Consider the following 24,198-nt stretch of genomic DNA (forward strand, 5'->3'; position numbering starts at 1 on the left):
ATTTTTTTAAAGATCACAAATAAATTAATATTAAATCTAAGACTTTCAAGGGTGCAGCAGAAGTCTTCAGGATTCAGTAGCTAGCAAACTCCAGCCTCAAAAATTCTAATAAAGAATGCTGGTTTTCATCCTTAACAGACCCTATTTATTCACAATTTTGCATGTCAATGGATACATAAAGAGTGTCTGAATGAGTTTCAGCAGAGTCTGTGAATCCTTCTGAAATGATATACAAAATTTTCCACGTGTATTTTTATGCAGGGAAGAATCGTGGGGGCTTTCATGAGAAACTGTGGAAACATTCCATGACCCAAAATGTCTATGTGCAGAAAGGTGACAGAAAGAACAAGTAAAAATAAAAAAGTCACAACTGTATTAGATACTAAAATCAAAATACTGTTAATTACAAATCTTCAAGATTTTAATAAATGTTTAATAAATGTTTAGAATAGCTGTCATGAAACCAATCACCAGTTTGGTATAAAGGAGAAACAAGGGGGTAGAAGAACAGAATTCAAAGAATAAAGAGGTATGTTACACAAGAACACCACAAAATAAATGAGCAAACTTCTTTGTGAAATTATAAAGTGGCTTTTAAGTTACTCTTGGTTGAACAGTTTAAACATTAACATATAATTGTATTGATAAATCATTTACAGTTATGTATCACTTAATAATGAGGATACATTCTGAGAAATGCATTAGGCAATTTTGTCATGCGAACATCACGGTATGTATTCACACAAACCTAGATGATATATACAGCTTACAACACACCTAGGCTATATGTTATAGCTTACTGCTCCTAGGCTACAAGCCTGTACAGCATGTTACTGTAGGAAACAACATGAGATTAAATCAAGCATAAGAGAAAACACAATCAGGAGATGCAGTAAATGTGGGATACAGGAGGTTGCTGCCAGCCTAACATGGCACATTGTTGTACAGCAAACTTTTTTTTTTTCCAAGTAGAAAGACTACACTCTAAAGTAATGGTAAAGTTTAGTGTAGTGAATACAAAAACCAGTAACATAGTTGTTTATACCATTACCAAGTATTATGTACTGTACATAATTGTGTGCTACATTTTTTTGTGACTGGCAGTGCAGTGAGTTTCTTTACGCTAGCATCACCACAAACACGAGTAATGCACTGAGCTACAACCTCAAAAGACAACAGGAATTTTTCAGCTCCATTATAATCTTATAGTACCACTGCTGTATATGCAGTCTGCTGTTGACCAAAACATCGTTATATGGTGCATGGCTGTATTTAAACATGACTTATAACTGACAACTATGTTTTTACCTGCTGCTCATGATATACTCTCAGAGCCTTTTTTACATTGGACACTTTTGGAGAACGAATAGGAAGAGTTTTTATTTCAGATGCTGTAAGAGTACTCAAATCACCAATTGTTCTTATATTCTTGGCTCTAATGAGTTGTCCCAGTCCTCTTGCCCTGAACAATGAGAGGAAAAGGTAGACCATCATTATATTATATAGTTTTATTTATTTTATTTGTGAGAGCCTATTCAGTTCAATTTCCTGATTTAAGTTCAATTATAACAAAATTTATATAGGCTCACCTAGGCCACTCTGAAGACAAAAATCTGAATCTGGTGCCACATGCCTGGCTTAAGCCATAGCACTAGAATCAGACTTAACCCTAATGGGTGCTGCATGTTTCATTTACATTATGAATTACTAGCTGTGTGACTTTGGTGGATTAAATTTTGTAAACTTCCATGTTATAAAGTGGAAATAAAACTACTTCTTACAGGGTTCGTATTATTAAATAAGGTATGTTTGTAGAGTCCAGCACAGCACCTGGCAAATAAGCACACAATTATCTTAGCCATTATGATAAATGCTTCTCTTATTGTCCTATCTGGCCCATCTTCACAGCTAAATTTGTATTTATTTCTAAAATAAAACGTATGTGAAAGTGCATATAAATCAACTCTAAATATGAAAACCTTGATCATTTAAATAGTCCTCTTAAATAAGAGGCATCTTTAAGAATAAGCCAGAAGTAGTCTACAGCCATGCTACCCTGAACACGTCGGATCCCGACTGATCTTGGAAACTAAGCAGGGTTGGGCCTGGTTAGTACTTGGATGGGAGACCACCTAGGAAGACCAGGTGCTGTAGGTGTTTAAATAAAAAAAGAAAGAAAAAAAAAAAAAATAAGCCAGAAGTAAATAACCACTTACCACATGTTTGATGTAATCTGAGGTAAAATGATATCAACTGGTGCCACACAGTTCACCAAAGCTGGGTAAACACTTTCTGTTGGGTATGGTATGGATTCTTTAGCCATTTCTGTAATCTTAGAATAAATTTCAAAAGCCGTTAAATAAATGGTCACCTGACTAAACATGAAAAAAAAGTTGCGTGAAAACTAAAGCACTTCTTACTAAACACTTCTTTGAGCTCTTAAATTTAGGGCTACGTGATCCTGGGGACAGAAATCCTTTGCTTGACGTATTATGCTAGATAGAAAGAAAGAAAAAGAAAAAACTCAGAACCCTAGATAACTACAATTTTTTACGACTTTATTTTCACAACTTAAACTGCAAAAATTTCTTAAAATTTTCAGAAAATCTAAAATGTAATGAAATACCTAATCAATTACTTGCAGAATCAATTGCCTCTTACCACCTCTTCATGCTTTCTTACCAAGTAGCAGATAAAAGAACAATATATCCAAACCAAAGATTGTTTCTTAAATAGTTAATTTTAAGACAAATTATACAACACAATTCTGTGTCTGCATACACATATGGGCATTTTAAAGTCTACAGCTTACCTTCAAATGTGCAGTAGGTGAAGTTTTAACACTTTTTACTATGGGAGAACTATTTGAAGAATGGGCCCTAACAACAGAACATCGCCTATCAATGTCATCTGCCAGTCCTGCTTGATATATTGGATCTGCAAAGGAGACACGGCGAACCTGAAAACACAGTTCATGTATTTTAGCTAACAAAATTAAAGTTTTAAAAAATAACATCATAAATTCTCATTTTAAGGTTTCCCCAAAATAGAATGTGCGTTTAGAAGCTTAATTTATTTCACTAGAAACCAACTGCACATAGTTGTAGCTGTCTAGTGACTGCTTTCACAAATATTACTCAATACCGCAGGCCATTCCAACACTCAACGTTCAAAACTGTCTTTGCATAATACGGCAACAAACAGTGAAACAGGGACAGAAGAAACTTAATAAAAGTGCAGGTGGCAGTTAAAATTGTATAATCAAATTCTACTAATTTTATGGGCTTACTACCCTGACTGTGAAGAACAAGGTAAGGGGGTAAGCACAGTCCTCACTGGCTTCTGGTATATCCTACAAACCTCTGTTCTAAACTCTTTGAGGGTATCAGACTCACAGCAAGTGGATGGCAATTTTTGTTTCTTAGACCAAACTTGAAATCACACACAGAAATAAACTCAAAATAGATTAAAAACTCCAATGCAATACCTGAAATCAAAAACTAGAAGAAAACATAGGCAGTTAACTCTTAACATCAGTCTTAGCAGTATCTTTTTGGTTGTATCTCTTTGGGCAAAGGCAACAAAAGCAAAAATAATCAAATGAGACTATACCGAACTAAAAGGTTTCTACAAAGCAAACCATCAACAAAACAAAAGACAACCTACTGAATGGGAGAAGATATTCGCAAACGATACATCTGATAAAGGAGTAATACCCCAAATATAAACGAACTCATATAACATCCTTGCCCCACCCCCGGGAAAAAACCTGCTGAATAATCTAATTAAAAATGGGCAGAAGATCTAAATAGACATTTCTCCAGTGGACATACGGATGGCTAACAGACACATGAAAAGACACTCAGCATCACTAATCATCAGGGAAATGCAAATCAAAACCATTTTACACCTGTAAGAATGGCTATCATAAAAAAAAATCAACAAATAATAAGTGCTGGCAGGAATGGGGAGGGGGAAAGGGAATCTTCATATGCTACTAGTGGGATTGCAAACTGGTGCAGCCACTCTGGAAAACAGTATGGAGCTTCCTCAAAAAATTAAAAGTAGAGCTGCCACGTGACCCAGCAACACACCACTTCTGGATATTTATCTGAATAAAACAAAAACACTTAATTTGAAAAGATATGTGCACCCTATGTTCACTGTAATGTTATTTACAATAGCCGAGATATAGAAGCAACCTAGGTGTCCATCGATAGATGAATGGGTAAAGATATGGCACATATAGAATATTACTCAGCAATAAATAATGAAATCTCGCCATTTGTGACAACAGGGATGGACCTTGAGGGTATCAGCCTAAGTGAAAGAAGTCAGACAGAGAAAGACAAAAACCATATGATTTCACTTTATGTGGAATCTAAACAAATGAACAAAACAAGACAGAAACAGACCCAGAGGTAGAGAACAAGCTGATGTTTGCCAAAGGGGTTGAGGGTAAGATAGATAAAAAGAAAAAAAATTTAAATATGAATTTAAAAAAGGATGATTCCTTGGTAGTTCACAGAATTGATAGGAAGGTTGGTGTGGTGCGCCATGCTTGAGGAAGGTATAGGGAATAAAAATAAACAAAATAATAAAGTACACTAAAGAAAGACATAAATTCCAATGCATTCTATCTTCACAAACTTTTCAAGAACTTCTATGGTCTATTTTTATTAAACTTGAAACACTTAAAACAAAACAAACAAAAAACAGTGAGCGGCAAAACGAAACCAGAAAAATAAAGAGGTGTTAAGTCTAAGGCCTAATCTCTGAATACTCAGTGTAAAAATTTTTGGTTTAGCCTCGGGAATTCTTCACAATGTGTTTGCTAAAGACAAAATTAAGTGCTGGTATCATTATATCTATCTATACATGTTTGTATAAACAGATATATTCTACTGTAAATGATAGGTTCAATTTAGAATTAAAAAATGCCTGCATCATGACTTTTCTGAACACCTACTTCGCTAAAAAGAGGGCAAGTTTAGCTATGTAAGCACATAACTGTTCCTTTTTTTATTAGGTCATTCAACAAATTATGTGCAAGTTATAAGGCCAGGAGGCAAAGCAGATATAGATAATCCATGTTTATAAACTAGAGTTATAGTTTAATGAAGATGGGAAAATTATAAATGAAATCATATCCAGAAATTGATGAAGGCACAGCCTACGGCCTACAATTGATTTTTAATTGTAATTTCCAAGGCCTGGAAATGAGAAACTGCACAATGTCCTAGGACACAGTCAGTGCTAACTAATGCTGCTTTATCAGATTCTAAGTGTTTCCCCCGATATGAGCAGGAAAAAAATCATACTGAGATGCTCATCACTCCTGCAATAAGTGAACAATGTTAATGGTTGTATAAATTTAGTTTAGTATCCTGAAATAAAGTGACATCTAAAGGGCTTCAGTCTCAACACCTTTCCTTCAACCTGCCCATTTCCCTAGCTGCAATGGTGAATATTCAAAACGGGTAGTTATATCAATCTCATATTCTGTAATTTACCCGGTGTCACCATCGAGCCAAAATATTCCTTTTAAACATGGATTATTAATATTCAGCCTCAAACCCCTACCTTATGAACAGGTGATGAGATCTCATCTTCTTGGGGTCTTTTTAGTCCTCTCTTTAAAATGCTGCTGGATGGAGAAGCCAAAGGAGACCAGACACAGCGTGTCTGAGTGCCACTAGGACTGTCATTTGCTGACAAAAGTAAAGGATCAAATTCGCTTAATTTTTGTGGAGATGTATTATTGTCTTCTGTTATCAGTTCAGAAATAGCTGTTTCAGATGTCAGAGACTGTGATGTTTCTTCCACTTTCTCTGAAGTACGGTGAACTTCCTGTAAACTTTCGCCATCATTTTCCACTTTAATTTGATTGTCATCTAATTTTGTTTCTTCAAGATTATGAAGTACAATATTTGTTTCCGTTTTATTAGAGATAACCTTTCCTCCTTCAGTGTTCATCTCCAGTGTGTCAGGAACAAATCTGTCAATTTCTACATTCATTCTGTTTGTTTCAGCTTCTACAGACTTAGATGCTTTGGTTGTCAAGTCCTCATCTTCTGTTTCATTGACAAGGTCAATTTCAGCATTCACCTCACCAATCTCTCTTTCTTTACAATTTTCCATTTCGGCATTCATTTCTTCAGATAAGCCTGGATCAGATCCATTATTTCCTCCATCTAGTTCCCTAGCTGCTATCTGTTCAGATATCTCTATTTGAGCTGTTACTTTTACAGGTGTAGTATTATCAGGATGACCAATAGCTGAATGAAATTCTTTAGTTACTGTTCCTTCAGCACTTAGTATTTCTGCTGCATCTATTCCAGATTCATCACTTCTTTCACTGTTTTCCACTGCTCTCTCTCCTTCAAAAATTCCAGTTTTAGCATTTTTTTGTTCAAAGAAGCTACTTTCAGATTTATCATGTTCTACATTCACTTCCATAGCTTCTACTTCTGGATTGAATTTTGCTTCTACATTACATGCATCTGCTTCAACATTAACAATGGTCTCTGTACTTACTTCATTCTTCAGGACAGCCTCTGGCTTTTCTTCTTTGGTCTCCAAGGTAGAACATTCCAATACAATGTCTTTGGAATCACCTGAACGGAGGCTAATAGTTTTACGTTTTTTATTAGATGGCTCTTGGCTTTCAATAGATAATGATTCCTCAGAATCCCTATCGCAAGTTTCTTTAAAATTTACTATTTCAGAAGGAAGAGAGTCTTGAATATTATTTTCTTTCAACTCAGTTTCAGATACATTTAATGTATCATTAATAGTATCATTCTCTTTCTTGAGACCCAAATGAATATTCACACCATGATGCCCATCTAGTTTAACCTCAGAGGAGAGATCAGAAGTTTCTGATATAGTTACAGGTGTTTGCACATCTCTCTTTTTTGTTTCACTGAGCTTTATGTCATAATCTGTATTTGTTAACCCAATAGATGGCTTTTCCTGAGGTTGTGATTTTTCTCCACAGCAATCACAACCTTTAGATCTCCTCACCCTTCTACTTCTCTTGTGTCGGCATTCAGGTGTTTGGAAAGTTTTTTCAGAAAGGAAAGAAATGTCTGATGTTCCTATTTTTGAGCATTCTCCCACGATGTTATTTTCTATAGAATCTCGCTTATGTAATCTCTTATTGGCATTTCTAGTTCTTAGATTTAATTCTGATACAGGAGAATTTGAAAAGGAATATTCTGCACATTTGTCAGTTTTACTCTTTCCTTCATAAGTATCTGATCCATCATAAGAAACTTGCAATAAATCTGAAGATACTGTACAATCTTGAAGAGTTACAGCATTACTTTCATCTTTTTCACAAATCTGAGATTTTGTATTTATGTCCACTTCAGAATTTGCATAATTATGTGTCTGATTTTCAACTTTTATACATTCCTGTTTTACCATTTTCTCTTCTTGATCTTCCATGTCAATGCTGTCACTGTTTTTGTTTTTCAATTTTACAGCTCTCTTCTTTCTAGAACCTTCTTCTTTTGCCTCAGAACTATCAGATTCTGAGTTTTCAATGCTAGAAAGTAAACCCTGGGATGCTCTTCTTGTTTGATACCGCGTTCTTCCCCTTACTGGTTTCTCAGAGGACTTATCTGCAACGTCCTGGGCACCATCTCCCTCAGATTTAATATTCTCAAGGTCTGGCTTTCTTCTATTTTTGTCACTTTCAGCATTAGTGCTGGTTTCCCCAAAAGGCTTCTCGTGTGAAGTATCTTTCTCAACTAAATTTTCCTGTACAGTATACTCAGAAATCAGTTTTTGCTTAGGTAACACATCATCTTTTACATGCAATGGACTCTTCTGAAGAGTCTTTTCCTCTTCTTTACGTCTTTCCTTTTTTTGATTATTTTCTTTATCTTGGCTGTCAACAATAGGCTCTGCTATTTCTGAACGTCGCCTTAAAGACCGTCTAAGGGTTTTCTGATTTGGAGTTATCTGAACATGACTATCCTCATTTACCATTTGATCTGCTGGTATTATGGCTGGGGGTGTATTCTCTTTGGATTCCAAATTACTTCCTACAGTTTTCTCCTCTACGGTACTATTTTCTAATAATACAGCATTTTCTACTGTTAGTTTTAGCACTGTATCCTCGTACTCCACTGTAGATTCAGAGATATGAACTCGATTATCTAACACACATTCTGTTTGATTAAGCGAACCAGGTGGGTTATTTTCTAAGGCTATCATGCCATCCACAGATTCCAGCGTGTTTTTCTCCTGATCAGACCTTTTATTTTCTGTTTGTTCAGCTTTACTCGATCTTAGGCCTGATCGCTTATTTCCATGCACTACTTTTTCAGAGTCAGATTTTGAAAAAGCCACTTCTTTTTTCTTTGCTTTCAGTGGAATATCTGTTTTAGTTATGCCTTCCTGGTTATTTTTCAGTGTAACAGCTGATGATATATTATTCAAGGGGGACGGGCTAAAAGGTCTATTTTCTGAACCATCAAACTTCTCCAAAGTAATAAAGGTTTGCCTTCGACGTGTAGGATGTGAGAGAATTCCAGAAATGGTGCCATTAGAAACTGAGCTACTGCTGACACCAAAAGTGTTTTCTGCATTAGACGTAGATTCGGTTGACATTTTCTTTGATGAAATTAAATTTTTTCTGGCATCATTATTACTGCTCAGTATTTCTGGACTGGTTTCCTCAATAGAACCACACTCATTATTTGAAAAGGAAGTCTTTTCAAGATGTTCATCCATACCACAGTTTTCCGTGACATCTTGAGGAATGTCAGTGTCACTCTTCCTTTGTTCCTCCTGCACAGAAATGTACAATATATATATATAGATTAACCAGGAAATAAGTCTGACTTTCTGGGAAATTTTAGTGTAAAACCTTATTCAATAGGTAATCACTAACTCAATATTTTGCAAATATTCCAAAGGTGGTGGCATGTACCCATTAATCTGTTTCAATAATTAATTATAAATATTCAATAAAGTCAAATATATTTAAATACATACACACAATGACTACAATTCTAAAATCTAGAAGAGATTATACAGCAAATCTTAAAATGAATCTTAAAAGAGACTCCATAATGGAGTAGTCAAGTATAAGCTGCCAAAAAAAATGATTTTTAAAAACCCCAAATAAGAAACATCAAGTATACCTTAAATATCGTCTTGGGATCTTCCTTTGATTTTTCAGCTACACCAGTAATTTTTCTGAAATAAATAAATATAAATTAGAATACTGTTTATAATTAAAAATGAGAAATCCAGTTCCTTCAACAGCTTCCATACTTACATAGGTTCCTCCTGACTATACTGAGAAAATAAAGTATCTTGTGAAACATCCAGATTATTATACATGGCAGGAATATCACACCTGAAAAAATAAGTTTGAAATTTTAACATTATTTGAATGAAGTTAAAACTTAAATTCTACATCTAGTTCCCTTTTAAGAACAATATAACATCAAAGCTTAGATATTCTTATTCCATGAAACCATCTTCCTTACACCTTTCCTTCCCATACTACCTCAATAAATTCAGTTTAGAAACATTTGGTATCTTACTAGGTAGCCTCATAAATTATGAAATGTAGTTATGTACAATGTATCTTTTAAGCAATAAAATATAGTATAGTATACACAGTATCTTAGTCTAAAGGCAAAGTTATTTGCTGCATGAAATCTAAGTTTGACTACAGAATCCCCATTCAAGATATAAAGACTATAAACCTCTTTGTTTTGAGTACTTCTTTCTGATGTTCAGTTAGTAGTCTTTCCTTTGTTTCTTTTCCTTCGGGAGGTATAACGACAAAATCAGTGGACTTTTCTTCTTCCAAAGGCATTTCACTCTTTATTTTTGGAGATAGAGATTCTAGTTTCAACTGCAAATTTTTAAAAAATAAATGTACGTTTGGGTTGCCAAATTATTTTTCCAATACTTCAATAAACTCCTTCAAGCAGTCTGATAAAGTATTTTGATAATGACTAAGAAGTTTTGAGTTCAACTCCACACAATATTCCTGGTTAATAACTACTCAGAAAATAAAAATTACTACATTTCTTTTTAAAGTAGGTAAGAGTGTATTTATCAACAAAGCATGGGTAAATATCTTTTTTCACAGAAGTCAAGTGGTTTGGCAGAAGAGTGCATTTATAGATCTCAAGGTGAAACATGAAGTAGTCAAGTATAAGCTGCCAAAATATGCCCTACATACCACTCTCGCTGGTATTCAAATGTTATTCTTACAAATTTTTAGCATGATTGTTTTCATTCTACTTCATCACTGCTATAAGACTATGTTGGAATTATTCTTTTTCATTTTTGCCAAGAGCATGGTCTCAAAAGTCTAGAATATCCTTTACTAGAGTCCATGGAAGAAAGAATTATTGTCCAAAAAGTCGGCTCATGGGCAACTAGCAAGATAATTAATTTTAGATTTGAGGTCAAAATAGATTTCTTACCCAGGCATCGTGTTTCTATTCATTAACAGTTCTAAAAATACTCTCCTCTCATACTAGGTTATAGCTATTCATATCTAGTTTCATTCCATCTCAAGGAGGCTGCTGCCTAGATTAACTACACTTAATGGATGCTAAGTATTATGCATACTTTATTAAAAAGAAATCATCTCCCAAAGTTTCTAGATTTCCATGCCATCCTAATATAGTTTTCCCAGACCAAACTCACATTCTCCTGCAATTCCATCTTTTAAAAGGTCTTAACAGCTTTTTCTTCCAATCAGAAATTCTATGTGCTGAACCTACCATATATTTTAATTTTAAAAGTTCTATAAAATAAACTTTAGAAAAACATACTTTGGTTGGTGGTTTCATATTTTCTTTTGTATCCTTTGGTCGTATCAAAAAAGAATCTCTTTTTCCATTTGATTTTCTTTCCATGCCACTTATCTTCATATTTAATTGTGAACTTTCTGTCTGTTATATTAAAAATAAAACAATTTTATTAAATACAAGTGTTCTATGTCTCCTTTTCATGTTTTGAAAATTCCAGTGTAGTGAATACTCATTTCAAATTTCCTGCTTATTCAAACCTACTAAAACCATGTCAAAGAAAGGCACTATTTCAGTAACAGCAAATAGGTTTGCTGTCTCCAATACTTATAGTAGTTTCACACCACTTCATTTTATGAATTCTGAAAATAACATATACCACATAATTACAAAAATGAATCAAAATGTTGTACTCAAATGCCCCTATTACTGGAAACTTCTAAAAGAACAATCAAAGTCTTAAACTTTAAGTATTAAACAAAAAAGCATGATAGAAAATATTAAGTATCATGTCTCTCCCAACAGACTATGTGGCCTTTTCATGCCAAATTACAAGAATGAGTCTCCACAAGTCTAGATTATCTGATAAGAATTTTTATTTAGCCTAAAACCAAAACAATATAGAGTAGTTGGCTAGCTATAACATTTTCTCTTACAGGTTCTAAACAAAAACAGACTCCATTTGTTGAAGAAAAGTTGTCTACAGTGTCTACCTATGGGTCTACAGTATCCATGCCTTTACTCTTTTATCTTTAAATAGTAATCAAGTACCATTAGCCAAAGTAACCTTGGTCTAAATGGGTGATACAATTGCAAAGATGTGCTTTTCCAACAGAAGGAATGATTCATTGGAAAAAAATAAGATAATAAAGGTTAGCTCTTGATTAGACATGGACCAGTAACTTTTACTCTTAGTTTAGCTAAAGCAAGATTTAACCACGTCATTTTAATAATTACAGTCTTTGCATATAATACATGATATGAAGTAGTTCAAAAAAGATCATTAATGAACAAGAACCAGAGATTATTTGCGTAAAAATTGATGGGGAAATTTACTGCCCTTAATTCATGGAAGTATTTCAAACCAGAAAACTGACTATGTGGAAAAATCCTATATTATGAAGCTCCTTTATTCAGGTTTTATTTGCTTATCACTTCAATAAAGCATTCTATCTCAGCTATTGTCTGTTTAAAAATTATACTGGAATCAATAAACTGATCAAACTCATTCAAAAGTAAAAGTAAAACAAAAACAAAAACGAACTCACTGTATCTGAATATGGTCCACTGGATTCCTCCACAATTTCAACATTTTCCAAACCGGGTAACAGCAGCAGAAATTTTTGTTTGGCTTGTTTTAGTACAGGTCTTTAAAAAAAAAGTACATACATATATATACCTTGAGTCAAGTGGTAGTTGTGAATACTGATGTTAACAAGAACACTTTAATTATAATTTTCAAGTGGCAAAACGTATCCAGCTTAAAACTACTTCTTACTCTATAAACACAAAACTGGAAGAAACAATGGGCAATATTTAATTTTTGCTACTCTTCAAAAAAAGAAAATTTGAAAACTAAAGTTTCAAATTTTTATTATGGAAAATATTATGGGTACCTATTATATTAAGTACCCATGTGCACATTATCTAGATTTAATAACCATCAATTTCCTGCCCTTTATATTTATTAAAGATAACTTCAAATTGCTTTTTATATTCCTAAAACCAAGTGGTTACTATTTTAAAAAGACCAAAGGGTCAAATAATGTTTAATTACCATGCATGTACTCCAAATAACAATGCTCAACTAAGCAACCCTCTGCAAAGATTCCTCATAATAAAAGTTTTGTTAAAACCAAAAAGCAATTTACATGATCACAAAAGAATAACTGCATAAAAGAGTTTTGTTGTTAGCATACTTTAACTCTTCAGGATAAATCAATGTCGTCGCTTTAGCAAATGTGGCATTCCAGAACTGAGCACTCTGTTTTCGAATCTGTTTACTCTTGTGCAAAAATATTATGCATAATAATGGGGAGATCTGTTCAAGAAGTTCACTGTCATAAGTTCCAGTGTAGCTGTAGTGTAGACAAGCAATAATTTCTCCTAGTAGCTTTTCTAACTAGGAAAAATGAAAAGTTTATTAGGATAACACTTGGAAATGTTACTTTTAAAGCAGGAAAAAATAAAAGCACAAAGCATACTAAATTAAACAACTCACAGAACATATTATCATTTCAACTTTTAAAATTCAAATGGCTTTTAAGAATCTCCCATCTGTCATCTTAGATATATATCCTTTAGGAGTTGACAAGTTATCAGTGAGTTTACTTAGGTTATTGATATTACAACATTATTTCAAGCTTATTTTCCATTAATAGAAAAAAATTTTCACATTAATTATAATAGATTAACAATTGTATATAAAAGTTGTACATATAAAATACTGAAACCAATTACCTCATAAATAAAGGGATAAGACAGGAGTTGATAAGTTACATGAATTTAAAGCAAATTATAACATTTTAAAAAAACATCCTTTGAAAAAAGTGAAAACTTTCCTGTGAACAAGCATCGAGAAAAAGTGGTCTGGAGGATACAGATCAGTGCTTCTCAAAGCTTGGGCCTTATCCTATCACCTGGGAACTTGTGAGAAATGCAAATCAGGCTCCAAGTTACTCTGGGGCCAAAGTTTAGAACTTGCTTTAACAAGCCCTCCAGGTGATCCTGGTGCAGATAAGGTTTGAAGGCCACTGGTATAAAGCGCAGAAATTTCTGAACAGGAAAATAAGTCCAGAGAGCCTGATTTAATTCTGGTAAGTCTAGGTTCCTCATCTGCAAACTGTGAAAATACGGTTTTTTTCCTTTTTTCAAACAAAATAAACTATCATGACTGTCATGTTATTAAATGTCCATTAAAGTTGACATATAAGCCCGTTAAAAATCAGCTGAATTATATTTAAGACAATTATTTAACCCCAATACATTTTTCATCCTAAGCATGTTTAATGGATAACGTCTATTTTTACCTTGCTGTTCATACAACTATACACTTTAGGAACATCATCAAGCCTGGGAAGAAAAAAATAGTACCATTTATATTTTAGAAAGCTAAACCTAAAAGTATTGTAATATAGTCATAAAAATAAGATATATATGTATAGTGATATAAAAAGTTGCCCAAAGACTTAAAAAATGTCAAGTTCCAAACATTAAGCATAATACAAAGCTATCTTTAAACAATGAATCAGAAATATATTTGAAATAGACCTCCTCAAAGTATTAACATCAATTATTTCTGTACTTTTTAAAAAAAGTATGAATTATTTCTGATGAAGCTTCAGAATTATAAAAAAGCTTGCAAAAAAAACTAATAGATTTGGGGTCCTGTTTTGTATTTAATAAAATCTGCTGCTAAAACTTTCTGCATATTTATAAAAGATAGACTTTGTTAATGATTGAATCACACAGCTTACTTTTTTAAAATGTTATTTGTGATTTTTCAGGTTTTTTTTTTTTTTAAGGCACTGTTTGCTTCATTTCAGGGTAAATTAATACAAACTTTAGGAGGGTACCAGAAATTTAAATGTGCATACTCTCTGAACCAACAATTTCACTTCTAGGACCTTGTTCTGCAGAAATAGTGGCAAATGTGGGCTATGCACAAATGCATTCAACTGCAATATTATTAGTTATGAGAGAAAAGAATAGAAAAAAACTATGTTGACCAACAGGAAATTGGCTAAAAAGTTTTATGGAATCCTATGCAGACATTAAACAAAATGAGATTTGTAGGTGCAAGCAAGATGTAGATATACTTAGTGCATATCATATACTCAATTTGCAAAGTAGCATGTCAAGTACGCTTTCATATACATCATGTATTTAATGGGTATGCTCATTTATATTAACAAATCTAAAAAGATATGCACTAAATTGAGGAGATTGGACTAGCACTCAAAATGACTTCCAATTCCTACCTCATATTCATGTATTATTTGGACTGTATTTTTAACAAAAGCATACTCTAATATATTATTTTCCCCACTAAACTGTAAAATTACCATCTGTAACAACAAAGCTGATAGAAAAACAACTGAAGTTTGGCACCTAAATCTAAATTATATATATTTATTTCAAAGCTATTAAGCCCAAATACTTACTTTGAATTTTTGTAAAATAATGCTAGAGGTCTTGTTAAAGTTGCAAATATTTTTCGGATCATAGAAGGCAAAGAAATATGTCCAAGCACATTGGAAAGAATGCCGATGATTGAGTTGCCAACAGCGAGGAGAGTATCAGAATGTACTTCCTTGAGGCTCAAAGTGTGGAAAGAATACATGACTCTCACAATAAGTTTAAATAAAGAAGCCAATTTCCCTAGGGGCTCCTTCTTCTTTTTGGACCAATCAGAAGATCTCTTCGGCGCTAAGATAAAATTGAATTCATTAAAAACTCAAACTCAAGTACTTTGAAAAGTGTCATTGGCCATCTTTATAAATCTAACATTTAAATGATAGATACGTCTAATATATATTTCTGTAGTAATACCCAAAAATCTTAAAATGCTAAGTATACCATTAATGGATAAATATCACTACAACATTATCTTTAAAACAAAATTATCTGGCAGATCTATAATAAGAGTTCCAGGAAAATGAATCTATTTTCTCCAAGGAATTAAAGTACATTTCAAATTTTTACTCTACGGTCTCAGAATTTGAACCAATTTTAAGAAAGCACTAAATTATATAATAGATTCTAGAATTAGATTTTAAATCCATTTAAAATACATGAAACAAAATTTTCCTTAGAAATTATTGGCTCATGTGTGCATGTATGTATGTGTATATATGTATGTTTTGTGTGTGTGTGTATACATATATCCCAGAAATAACACTGAACAAGCCAGATATCCAAATCCTCGAAAACAACAAAGGGGGGAAAAAAAAAAAAAAGCCTAAAGATAAAGATGTATCTTAAAAGCACTGTCTGACTTTCCTTCATACCCTTCTTGGACTATCTCTTTTCAGACACATTCCTACAGGGACAAACCATATTTTTCTTGAAAATCATACACATTCCAAAATTATGTTTCCTTCAAAAAAACCATTCTTTTAAGTTAAGGTATGTCAGATTTAAGAGAAAACTCTAATTCAGTGCTTGTTAATTAAAAAATATCATGTGGTAAAATGAAAAACAAGTGCTGCTACTAACTTCCTTTTATCAGTTTCTCAGACGTGAATATGAATTGGAAAGGCTACCTAGAAATTCTTGACCAGGATGCTGAAGCTGACAAGACAGCCCACTGAGTTAGGAGACTGGTTACATACAAAAAAACGAATCAAACAGTAAATATATTGAGGGTAATAGGAACCAGGTTTCTCACTATTACAGAAGGTAGGTAAATACAGAAGAGGGTAAGACTAGAATAAACCATGTGATACTAGCTGGTAACTGAAATTATATCTAGAGAAACAGATAGTAACTGTGTGGTTCAAACACACTTATTTTCGACCTTTGTCCACTGAGAAGGTCCAGAAGCAGTGACACACCTTCATAGCAATGAACAGATCTTAATTACCAAATGCTGTTCTCAGCTAAAAGGAACCACCATGTTCCTTGGAAGTATAAACTCTCATTTTGGGAATCATCAGTGTTTCAGGCAAAAAGCGTCATTGAATAATAAACTCATGGCTGAAAGTTTGCTAAGAAACAGGATTATTTACATATCTCAAAGTTATCTGCCACAAAACATTAATTTCTTAATTATACGTATTTGCAGTGGAAAACCTGGCAATACTGTCTTAACGAAATAGTAAATGTTAACAATCACTGGTAATGAGAAAAACTGACATTGTGTACTGGCTGGCATAATGCACTGGGAAAAAAAAAAAAAAAAAAAAAACCAACAACAAAAAACCCCCACAGCATTCTGCAGTATCCCTGTAAAGAAATGAATGATACTTGAATCTAATCTTGAGGAAATATTAATAAGGCCAGACTGAGAGATTCTCAAAAAGTATATCTGCCTGTGCTCTTCACTCTTGAAGGTTATGAAAGGTAAAGATTTGAGAACTGTTCCACATTAAGACTTGTCTTCAACATACTTTGAAATGGTTCCCCCCAAAAATGAATAAAATGGGAAGATGAAAACAATAAGCAAAATACAACCAACTGTTAATTGAAGGATCAAAGTAAAGGAAATCAGGTGTCTGTGTATAATATTTAATTTTAGTTTCAGAGAAACATTACAAAATAATCTATCAAAAACCTAACATAATCCTGATGCATATCGATGAATAGTAACTACTTTCTTTGAACTATTTCTAATTTTTATTTCCTCTACTAATCTGACGGCAGATTTTAGAAATCTCCCCAGTTTCCATAAATTTAAATAGCAAGAATATCTCTTACAAGGCAAGTAGTGAAAAAAGACAAAAGACATTTGTAATTGTGGGTTTCATTCTAATGTTTCGAAAATAACAAAATAGATAAAATTATGTCAGCATGAGGATCATCAATATGGCCATATCAAACTTTTGTGGTTTACAAAATAATTTCTGATACCATTTGTTATACAACCTTTTTATAGTTATGGTATTTAGATATATTTATTCTTCTGACACACTGAGGAAATTAGATTAGGTCCTGCTCAGTCTGAGGAGAGCTGAGATCAAAAATTTAAGTACACTATAACCTGTTTCTGTGGCACTGAGGCAGGAATACTCTGATCTGTAATACACTTCAGGCACTTAACATGTTTCCCTATTACTATTTAGTAAAAACTTACACACACATAAAATTCTAAAAACAGTCTATGCTCTAGAAATCTTTACACTAATTTATCAATGATAGATCTTATTACAAGGTCATTATATAGGTTCCTAATCTTTATATAGGAAAAGTAGCTATCTTTAAACATTAACATTTTTCATTACTGGAAGGTTATTTTCTATATACTATAAAATATAATCAATGGTGAAAACACTAGATCGTAATCTTAGAGAGAATTAGATTAAAATAACTCAATATTTATTACAACATAATTTAGAATTAATCAAGACATGTACTTTTAAAAATCAGACAATTTACTAGTTAATTGTCCAATTTTGAAGTGATAGAAATTAAGTTAAACTTTTAGAACCAATTTAATTTTCCTGTAAACCATAACCAATTAAACATTGTTGTGATTTTCTATTCAATTTAATGTCAGCTCAATGATTATTTTGAACCAAGATACCAAATAACATTTTAACAAATGTCAAAGTTTCTTGTCCAGATAATCCCTTATACCAGATGAAATAAGTAAAATCACTTATATTATTAGGCAATCTGTAAATAGGCTAGTATTTATCTTTTTGCATTATAAAAAAAGAGTAAAAAAGTGTGTATGAGACACAGAAACAGAGAAAAGGAGTGCTCTGATGTGAGTGTTTGACATGGTTATACGATGTCAAAAGTAGGTAAAACGAGGTGGGAAAAGCTATTATGATGTGCACAGACAACAGTTCAGACAGCCACATTTATGAAATACTGGGTGAGTAAATAAAGATTAAAAAAAAATACTTACATTTAACTTTGGGCTGATATTTAACATTATATGGTGAGAAGTCGATGCAATCAACCATTACAGTAATAATACGAACAATCCTATCCAAGAACAACGAATTCTAGGGAGAAACAGTTAAAAGTATTGTATTAAAACCTTTCAACTACTGGCATAGTTTTCAAAAGTAGTAAGTATCAACAAAAAAGATTTTTACTCACATATAACATATAAGTCATAGCCTATACCATAAAAGATATATTAAATATATGGTTAAAAATATTTCCCAGTTAACTGCCATGTGGCCAAGTACTGTACTTTTTCTTTCTCAACATTTAGAAAAAATAATACCGCTTGAAGATGCCTATAAAACTCCGCATACAAACCAATATATCAAAAACGGAAGAGTTAGGTTCACAATTAGATTCTTTATCAAATTCCTCTTGAAAATTACATTTACTAAAACCAGAGAACACAAAACAAAAAAAATCAAAAAGTTGCTAAAATCCCTCATGTCCTTTCCTCGTCCTTCTCTAATCCAACTGAAATAAAAATAAACTCATAAAAGCATCAGAGATTATTCTGGAACCGTTTTTAAAGGCCGGAGTCGGGCGGGATGGGAATATAGGGACAGGCTGCCAGGGAAGACTAAAAACAGAAGGAAATCCCAGCACCATGAATCTAAGAATACCTCAAAATTATGAGTTCTCCTAGCAAAATCTGAATAACAGAAAACACACTGAGGGCTCTGTGGAAAAGATCTGATGGTTTTTAAAAAATCAAATGGCCAAAAGACTACTAAAATTTAAGACCTTATAAAAGTTACACTTTCTTCTTCCTTTATTCCACCTTCCATTGTCCACTTCACTGGACTAATTACATGTCTGCCCTCAAAGATAGCCTCCCCCAACAGGTGTTAAAGGACAGGATAAAAATAATGCCCCGAAAAACCTGTGAAAACCATGTAGAAGGTCAGTTCAGATGACAATCTATACATTCATGCAGAAAAGGTGCTTCCTTCTTGCTCACATTGTAAGCTAAAGGAAGCCTGGAACTACAATTTGCTATCAAAGCCAGAAAATGGGGCTCTCTCCTTGACTCGAAACCACGTTCCACCTACCAATATTGTTTAATATTAACACTTATATTGATGAATATGCACAATCATGAGGAGAACCGGCACTCTGAAGCAGTGTTAAAATACTAACAGAACTAACCCATAAGGAAAAGAGCTAATAATAGAAAAAGAAGGAAATTAATATTCTCAAAGGTAAGAAACCATATCTACTTAAAAACATTAAATGTAAAAACAAAACCATTACAAAATACCTCAGCATTTAAACTGCAAAGAAATGGACACAGAAATCAAGCTCCCAGAAAGCAGTACCAAAAGCAAAACACAAACAGAATACAGGGAACGAAAAATAAAGGGCACCGAAGATAACCCTAAAGGTCTAAAAATCAAGTGAAATGGCACTCAAAAGGACTGAGGATGAAGAAACAGCTCTTTAGATTGAAAGGGTCTATCAAGTATTTAATGAATAATTTAAAAGACTTCTCAAGACACACTCTGGTGAACTGTCTAATTTACAAAGGTAAGGGGAAAATCCTAAAACTTCACAGAACATAAAGAGGTTAATAAAAAAAAAAAATAGTATCAAACCATGCATTTGCAACGGAAGCTGTAACATGAACAATAATTACTTCAAAATTCCGTGATACACATTTTCTGTAACCTAAAAATTGTAACTAATAAGTTGATTGCATCATCAGACTAAAAGATATCAGTCATATAAATGTTTGTTGACATTTAGTCCTTTATTTTCTTAAATAAGACACGGTGAAGCAAAATGAGGAGGAAAAAATTGGGATATAAGAAAAAAGTGTTAGCAACCAACATCTTCAATTTTTTGAAAAACTATTTTCCAAACTTTATAATACCATATATAAGTAACTATAACTAAAATTCAGATTTTTTAAAACAAAACCTGGAATGTGGCAAATATAAAAAATTGTAAGATAGTGATGTCATATCTATATCTTCACTTGCTGGGATAGAATGTTTCAGATCTTAACACTTCAAATTTGACAGACTAGAAAATAATACATGAAATAAATCGGATATATAATAAACATTAGAAAACTGTAAAGTTATAAAGTGATTAAATTGTTATAGAAAGGGAAAAAAGCAAAGGATGTAAAGAATAAAAACATATACTGCATTTCTTGTATGTGAGAAATATTTATTAAAAGACTCCCACATTTTCTTACATGCTACATAAGACAAAGATTAAACTGATAGATATACACAAAGGAAATCCTAAGTCCATACCTTGAAATATGTAACAATGAATGTGAATAAATTCAGCAAAACACAACATGAATGAAACTTCCAACTACAACACTAAGCCCCAAAACATATAGTGTCTTATTCATATAAGTCAAAAAGTGGGCAATGCTAAACAAATGTATACAGTGTGTGTAGTAAAAACAAAGAAAAACACAGAAATGATTATCGAAAAGTCGGGGTAGTAATTCATCCTGGGGAGAGGAGGGCACAGTGATTCAAAACACAAAGGAGACCTTCTGAGGTGCTGAAAATGTTCTATTAAAGAGACCTTGGTGGTAGCTACACAAGTATTTCATTATAATTTTTAAAACTTCATTGTTCAATGCAATTTTCTTTATATTGTTTTTTAAGTTTTTTATTAATTTTTCAAGACTTTACGAAGTCCTGAAAAAAGTAAATTTCAATTTGATAAAATTCAAGAAAAAGGTACTCATTCAAGAAAAAATGAACTCACTACAGCATTATTTATAACAGACAAACTATAGAAGTAACCTAAGTTTCCAACAGATGAATGGATAAAGTGGTACACATATACAATGGAATATTACTCAGCCATAAAAAAAGAACAAAATCTTGCCATGTGCAACAACATGAATGGAGCTAGAAGATATAATGCCAAGTGAAGTAAGACAGTCAGAAAAAGACAAATACCATGAGTTCACTTATATGTAGAAACTAATAAACAGAATCCAATAGACAGAATCCAATTCAAAGATACAGAGAACAGATTGATGGTTGCCAGAGAGGAAGGTTGGAGGGTGGGTGAAAAAGAGAAGAGATTAAAGATGTACAAATTTCCAGTTATAAAAACAGTCACAGGAATGTAAAGTACAACATAGGGAATGCAGTCAACAATATTGTAATAACTACGTATGGTGTCAGATGGGTATGACTTATCCAGGTGATCACTTCTTCAGCTATATTATGTCTAATCACTGTTGTACATCTGAAACTAATATAACAATATATGTCAACTGTAACAGAAAAATTTTTAAAGAGGAACTCACGAACCTTTATATATGACAATATAGCTTTAGACATATAATAAACACATTTAAATACATCAAATTTACAATCGAGGAGACACTTTAATCAAAAGTCTTAGAAATGGACAATTAAAAAACTGCAAAAGTTAAAATGTAGAGGAATCCCAAAATCCTCTCTGATCACAATATAAGAAAAACCAGAAATTAATGATAAAACAGCCACACACATCATTCTCTTGAATGAAAAAGCACTGTTATAAACAATCCTGTTCTAAAAAAATACATCAAAATTAATATTCTACAATCACTACTGGTGGAAAAAGATAAAAAAAAAATTCAAGCTTTCATACTTAAGCTTGAAAAAGGCTAGGAAAACCCAGAAAATGCAAACGAAAACTCAGTGTGTAAGTCATTTTAAGAGTTAGAAATCTGTTTTCTGACTTTTTAATGTACTTATAATCAGCCTATTTTTAATTATTAAATGATAGAATGTCAGGCTTTTAAAATGTAGTGATGATCAGATCAAAACTAAATGCTGTTTTTTTAAGACTTAAAATAGGTAAGCCTTTGATCAAGTCCAAGCAGAAAACAGGAATAACACTTAGAACAAAAAGGGCAATATAACTATAGGTACGACATTCTTCTTACATTATTTAAATTAGCTGAAGAACACAGTACGTTAGAACTTTCTAAATCATTAACAAGCTCAGTATATCCACAATAAATTGGACAATGAGGCACTCCAATCTCACTAATAAAGATATATGCAAAAATTTTAAAACACTAATCTGCAATGTTTTAAAAGAATTTCACTGTGACCAGGAAGGGTATCCCAAGGACACAAGATCGGTTCAATATAAGGAGATGCACATTAGCAACTACTTTTATATAGTCATGCACTACTCAACAGGGATATATTCTGAGAAAGGCATCGTCAGGTGATTTCATCATTGTGCAAACATCACAACTGACTTTACACAAACCTTATGGTATAGTCTATTACACACTTGGTATGTGGTACACCACTGTTGTATATGTGGTCCATTGCTGACTGAAACATTGTTATGGGACAAATGACCCTACTCCAGCAGCAAAAAAGTAGAGGGAGAGGGGTAATGAGATGGGGGTACCATTTATAATTAAGCTGAAAAATAGCTTTAAACCTACCAAAAAAACACAAGCAAATTACTTAGATTAACTTTAGTTAACTTTAGAAGAACTAAATACACGAACGCATGTATTCCTGGATGGAAAGATTCAACATTATAAAGATATAAATTATTTTACAAATTAATCTATGAAGTCAATGCAACCAGCCAATGCCAAGCAAAATCTGTCAGGGTATTTTATAAAACTTTACAGATTCCAAATTTCTTTCGGAAGAAAATAAAGATGTAAGCATAAAGCAAGATAATATTTAAAAGGTGAAAACTGAAGGTCAACCTTCTCCCTAGTAGTTATAAAAGCATTCCACGAATTCACTATCTATGTGCCAGGTAAAAAGCCAGAAACACATATCACAAAGACAGAATGTCCCTAACCTTATGGAGTGTAGGTGAAGTAACATAATTAAGTACACAAATGATTTAAAAATAAATGCAAAAAAGGAAATACTATGATAGAAATTAGTGAGCCTAATTAAACAAGATCTCTCAGAGGCACAAACCTCATGAGCAGTTGTAGGCAGTTCAGATTTTTCCTCCAAATCCAACAGAAAGCTACAAAAGTGTTTTAAGAGTGACAAGATCAAATTTACATTTAAGTCACTGACAAATTCTATCATATCAAAATGCAACAATCAGAATTTTGACAATGTTTTTAAGAGATTATAAATGCATTTAAAAATCTGAAAAGATGGATTTCTAGCTCTTGATAGATACCTCCACTGGTGAGTAGAGTGTCTATCTACCAAGAGCTAGAAATCCATCTTTTCAGATAAAAAAAGTATACTTCAGAGTAATAAATACAATTGGGAAGAACACTTTATTCACGTACATATGTGAGTATCAATATGTAAATTATATGTAAATACAAAGAAAGAGTTCTATCCTAAAATGATATATACCAAACTGTTAACAGTAGTTGTCCTTTCTGAGTAAGGGAAAAGAATGAAAAGGGACCTAATATAAGTCTGCAAACTTCCAAAGGATTGACTTTAAAGCTATAGCAGATATGAAAAAGCAAGGTCCTTGTACTGATAATCTAGAATGGCACAGGGACAAGTAGATAGGTACACAACAGAGAAGTAAAAGTACATCACTGTTAACGGTCCTGCAAAAAAGGTCAGTATTAGGATAAACTCACTGAAAGGCCTTCATCTTCCAAACTGGACATTATCTTAGAAGAAAGCTCCTCACAGCACAAATTCTCTTCTGCAGTTGCCACCAAAGCAGCACAGCGGGCAAATGTTCTATATAATTCTGACCAAGTTCTAAGTAAGGTCTTCATGGTGGTCTAACGGTAACAGTAAAAAAAAAAATTTTAATGTATATCCACATGTCAAATGTCTAATAAAATTCA

General features: G+C 32.8%; 1 protein-coding gene and 1 pseudogene across 3 annotated transcripts in view; one reads left to right on the plus strand and one right to left on the minus strand.

Annotated features, from left to right (window-relative positions):
* The window catches only part of RIF1 (replication timing regulatory factor 1), a 54,686-nt gene that overhangs the window by 7,193 nt on the left and 23,295 nt on the right, over positions 1-24,198 (minus strand). For 2 of the 3 annotated variants that reach the window (XM_011359406.2, XM_011359399.2), the window contains exons 20-34: positions 23,983-24,132; positions 18,367-18,466; positions 14,957-15,221; positions 13,823-13,865; positions 12,713-12,915; positions 12,062-12,161; positions 10,818-10,937; positions 9,732-9,883; positions 9,296-9,376; positions 9,159-9,213; positions 5,584-8,802; positions 2,813-2,959; positions 2,421-2,495; positions 2,217-2,332; positions 1,309-1,462 (exon numbers count right to left, since the gene is read on the minus strand). In XM_011359406.2, the coding sequence (XP_011357708.1) occupies positions 1,309-1,462; positions 2,217-2,332; positions 2,421-2,495; positions 2,813-2,959; positions 5,584-8,802; positions 9,159-9,213; positions 9,296-9,376; positions 9,732-9,883; positions 10,818-10,937; positions 12,062-12,161; positions 12,713-12,915; positions 13,823-13,865; positions 14,957-15,221; positions 18,367-18,466; positions 23,983-24,132 (4,980 nt within the window). The remainder of the gene's footprint in view (positions 1-1,308; positions 1,463-2,216; positions 2,333-2,420; positions 2,496-2,812; positions 2,960-5,583; positions 8,803-9,158; positions 9,214-9,295; positions 9,377-9,731; positions 9,884-10,817; positions 10,938-12,061; positions 12,162-12,712; positions 12,916-13,822; positions 13,866-14,956; positions 15,222-18,366; positions 18,467-23,982; positions 24,133-24,198) is intronic. The other variant, XM_011359415.2, reaches the window with a different exon arrangement.
* On the plus strand, positions 2,039-2,157 carry LOC111739341 (annotated as a pseudogene).

The sequence above is a fragment of the Pteropus vampyrus genome, unplaced genomic scaffold (assembly GCF_000151845.1).
Source record: "Pteropus vampyrus isolate Shadow unplaced genomic scaffold, Pvam_2.0 Scaffold2, whole genome shotgun sequence".
NCBI classification, from domain to species: domain Eukaryota; kingdom Metazoa; phylum Chordata; class Mammalia; order Chiroptera; family Pteropodidae; genus Pteropus; species Pteropus vampyrus.